General features: G+C 43.0%; 1 protein-coding gene across 1 annotated transcript; it reads right to left on the minus strand.

Moving 5' to 3' along the window:
• Window positions 1-595: 595 nt before the first annotated feature.
• SODALDRAFT_328794 (hypothetical protein) lies at window positions 596-2000 on the minus strand. The gene is made up of 2 exons (XM_028610775.1): window positions 1536-2000; window positions 596-1381 (listed from the first exon to the last, which is right to left on the minus strand). Exons 1-2 carry the CDS (start codon window positions 1587-1589, stop codon window positions 836-838), a joined length of 600 nt encoding a protein of 199 aa, XP_028463260.1. The 5' UTR covers window positions 1590-2000; the 3' UTR covers window positions 596-835.
• Between the last annotated feature and the right edge of the window lie 2535 nt (window positions 2001-4535).

Genomic DNA, 4535 nt, shown 5'->3' on the forward strand with positions numbered 1-4535 from the left:
AGGAGAAGGAGGAGAAGGAGGAGAAGGAGGAGAAGGAGGAGAAGGAGGAGAAGGAGGAGGAAAAAGAAGAAGACAATACTGCGAGCGAGGAGCAGAGCCGACTCACCGAGGCTACCCAGGCATCCGAGCCGCCGGCACCTGTCGCAGGTTCAGCCATCCAGGCTCACGAGGAAGGCCCCGACTTGTTAACTGGTCTCGAGACAGAACTAGATCGCCAGGCTGAGGTTGAGCGGGCGGCTGTGCCCCTGACCCCTCCTCAGCCTGAGACGATGGCTTCCAACACCAAGACGGAGGAGGCTCAGGGTGAGGGTCGGGGGCAGTCGCTCGCCGAGGAGAAGGCGAAGGAAGAGGAGGAAGATGGGACAAATGCGAGCGATGGACCGGCGGGCTCCGGGTAGGGGACCGGACTGCTGTCCCCTCCGGAAACCGAAGCAGGGACTCAGGGAGTGCGGAGCCGGATGCTACAATGTAAGGGCATAGACCATACACCAAGGACATTTATTGTACGATGATAGAAGTCGTTCTGTGAGCATTGTAAACAGAATTAGAAGTAAAGGGTATGGGACTCTTCCTGACGCCACATGCAAGACACGCCGTGCGATAAAGGTAATGTAAGTGAGTAAGGTACTTTACGTAAGTAGGACTATCTTCTAGTGCATCTTCCAATGACGCTCTCTTAGGTACTGAGTAGTGACCGCATCCTTCAACGGCCGATCCATTGCTCCATGTGCGCATGCTGCAGTCGCAGTCGTATTCGCAGTCGCAGTCGCAGGCCCTGTCACGACAAGGCATATCTATATATACACGTGAATTTCCAAATTCTTCGCCCCCTGATTCACTCCTCCTGTTCCTCGCCCAGCCAGTCGTAGACAAGACGAAATTCAACCTTCTTGTCCTCCTTAGCAACGATAATATTCCGAGCATACCTCCGCTCGCCATTCACGTCCTGGAACCCCCAAATCTGGGTAGCAGTCCAACCATAGTCAACGTTCTCGACGTGGCTCAAGAGGAAGGTCTTCCCACCGGGCGCCTTGGCCTCGGCCTCGCCGACCAGCCAGCCCTTCTTGAGGAAAGCGTCTTCGATCTCGTCGAGCGAGCGCCAGGCGCTGTAGGCGCGGCAGTTGCCGAAGAGCCAGTCGGAGTGGTCGCGCCACTCGGTGTCGACGCAGCGGGCCTCAGTCGTTCCCTTGACGCCGCCGGTAGAGGTCTGGGAGATGTCGATGTGCACCGCGGGTTCGGTGGAGGTGGAGGGAGGGTTCGCGGGTCCTTCGTACTGCTTGACGTTTAGGGTGAGGGTGGCGAGGCCGATGGCCTTGCGGACCATCCAGCTGACACCTTGGAGGGCGAGGGCGGGCTCCGGGGAGTCGGAGAGGGTGGAGTTCTGGATATGGTGTAAGCAAAGATGAACCTCTCATCAAAACTGAGGGTGGCGGGCAGAAAACGAGAATCAAGAATGGAGGGACATGTCGAGAGAAGAGGAAGGATGGAGATAGGATGAGCTACTACTGCACACGCAGGACGGATCGAAAACATACCATCACCCATTTGCCCGAGAGATCACCGATCGTCTTGTTGGGAGGTGCCGCCATATTGTAGACAATTGTATGATTCTTCGCTGATCTAAGAGAACAGATTGTAATGTGTATTCTTTGTAACGACAATTGGAGGAAGAGTGCGCCGAGCTGGAGAGTTTCCCATAAGCTAAGCAGTTGTCGAGGTTATAAGGTGAGATTAGTATGAGAGGAGTTCAGGAACGGTGTTATTGCTGTTAATATAGGGTTGGTTCTTGCGGGGTATTAGCTATTGTATGATTGATTGCAGGATATTATTTATAAACAAGGGAAAACTGGGCTAGGTGGTTGTAGAAACCCCGGATTTTGTTCGGATCCCGACTGAAGGGCGTTCACATTCTCCAGAGACGTCTGCCAAGATCAAAGCGGTTAAGTGCGCATACAGGTATATGTTACGGTATTACCTTTAACGTTCAAGAAAAGTGGAAGAAGCCAGGCACGATCTACTGCGTATAGAAAGATGAATAAGATACCTTCTTATCTTATGATTGATTACGCGGCAGTCACGACCGTCAACCGCTGACGTATGCGGTAGAAGTACGGAGGTACGGATACTCATCTATGAGAGTCAGTGAGTGGCAGGAAAAGGGGAGAAACAGAGGTGGAGGTCAGTAGGTAATTCGCTCATAAGATTCCTTACGGTGAAACCATCCAATGGTGCAACAAACACATGCGAATCTATCATCTCATCCAACTTGGCCATCTCAGCCTCGGCACCGAATAACACTACACGTACCTTAGACCCCGCAAGATGAGGGGCTGCTACGGCAAGCGGCAGGACGGTCTGTTTCAACTTCCAAAAATCCCAAAAAAAATCATAGACAGACGCCCGTACAGGGGTGTACAGACTCGTATATAGTGGTACGCTAATAGCACGTAGAGCACCTTAGTAGTATACCCTTAGGCCAGCTATCTAATCAGAAGCCTAGAATTTTTTTTATGCCCCTACACTACTATAACGCCACGCCTACACTAATCTTATTTTCCTCTCTAGATAACTAATAACGAGCCAGGTAAGTAAACCTATATACACCCTTACACAGAGCTATAGCATTAAATCAGATATCGGAATTCGATTCTATAGGGTTAGATCTACTAGTATCCTTATCTTTAAAGCTATTTTATAAGTTACGGTTATACGACTTATTACTAGGCAGTTAGCTAACGATAGCGATATACCGTATAGGCAATTATAAATCCACATAGATAAATATGAGGATAATTCGTAATATAGCCGCTAATACGCGTCGCGTGCAGTGGCTAAATACGATTACTAGCGATAAACTCCCTCCCGCGCCCGTAGTATAGCCCTTTAGTATAGAGGGGAAGTAACTAACCGTATATATACTGGACTATACGTATCTGTGTGTCTCTATAGTATTAGGACTAAGCTAATAGATCGATAGTAATTAAGAATAGATACTCGAGAGATATCACCAGGTATATAGTAAAGAAAACGCCGGAGGTATATTACTGTATACCCCTATACAGCACTATATACTTATATATAAAATAGATCCGGCGCGGAATCGTACTCTAGCTTAAGTACGAAAAGGCGGGTGAAATAAAATTACCCGATTTCGATATAAAACGCCTGTAGGCTATTACGGGGTTTTTTATTTAGCTGTTTAGCTAGGAGCAGTTTAACGATAACCGCTACGAAAAGTGCCAGGATAAGCGCGGTAATTTAGAGGGCTGCGTTACCTTAGACGGCTTCGGGAACGGAGCCTACGGTAATTGCTATAACGGCTCGGAAGGAGCTAAGTGTTCGCTATACTATAAGATACCCTATAGCTCTCTATAACTCTGCATAGAACTATACTAATTAGATTTATAGTCGCGAAGAATAAGAAGCGCCGCGCCTCCACTATAGAGGATACTAACGATACTGATAGCCCGGATATATCGCCCCGTAGCCTTCGGGAGATAGCGCGATGGCTTAAGAATAAGACGGACCGTAGTAAGTTACTATTCTTACCCGTATAGAGCTTTACAGATATATACTAACCTGTACGTTAAGAGGAAAATAAGTAATGATTTTTAGGTTTCTTTTTAAAAACAAACCACCTTTTCTTTAGCTTTTGTGTGGTAAATAATAATACCTATTTTAATTTTTAAAAATAAGCTTTAATAATATAAATATATATATATATATATATAAGGTAAATAGTATAATACCTTATTTATTATATTATATTATTTATTATATATTTAAATAATAAAAGATACCTTATATTTAACTATATATTTATTCTTATATTTATTTCTGAATTTATTCTTATATAACGTATAGTATTACTTATTACTAGTACTATAAGTAGCCTTAGTAGTATTAGATATCTTATAAGTTATATTATAAAAGATAGTTAGAGCTACTAATATTATAAGTAATATAGTTAACTAATTATTACTTATTATACTACCCTATTTAAGAGGCTTTTTATTAGTAAAAAGATAATATATATATATATATATATATATATTACTTAAGTATATAATATAATATACTTATAGAATAATAAAGTAACCTTACTTTAAATTATTATTATTATTATTATCGATCTTACTCCGCTATCCTAACTAATCTATAGGAGCCTTTCTAGGCTATACGGTCCTTCTCGGGTGGCTATAAAGGGGAAAACCCAGGTAAAACCCGGGGAAAACCTCTATACCTTACTTTAAATAAAAGTAATTAATCTTACTAAGACTCTAAAAAGTATAAAACTATAGCACTAAGGCTATATAGCTTCTATATTTTATACTATTATAAAAAACGTCTTACTCTTACTATACTCGTTCTAAGTTATATACTATATCCTTTAATATTTAAAGAGGTTTACTCTTATTAGTCTAGCTATTAGTCTAATTATATAAATAATAGGTATAATAGAGTTATTAGCCTCTCTTAGTACTATTTAGGTTAAGTACTATTATATTAAATATAGGTTTAGACCTAGGAAATAT

Source organism: Sodiomyces alkalinus (genome assembly GCF_003711515.1).
Source record: "Sodiomyces alkalinus F11 unplaced genomic scaffold SODALscaffold_11, whole genome shotgun sequence".
NCBI classification, from domain to species: Eukaryota; Fungi; Ascomycota; class Sordariomycetes; order Glomerellales; family Plectosphaerellaceae; genus Sodiomyces; species Sodiomyces alkalinus.

Coding starts and splice junctions, on each gene's coding strand:
- SODALDRAFT_328794 (XM_028610775.1), bottom strand. CDS start 1,589: ATGGCGGCACCTCCCAACAAGACGATCGGTGATCTCTCGGGCAAATGG. Junction 1,382..1,535: donor TCTCGGGCAAATGGGTGATG/GTATGTTTTCGA, acceptor CACCATATCCAG/AACTCCACCCTCTCCGACTC.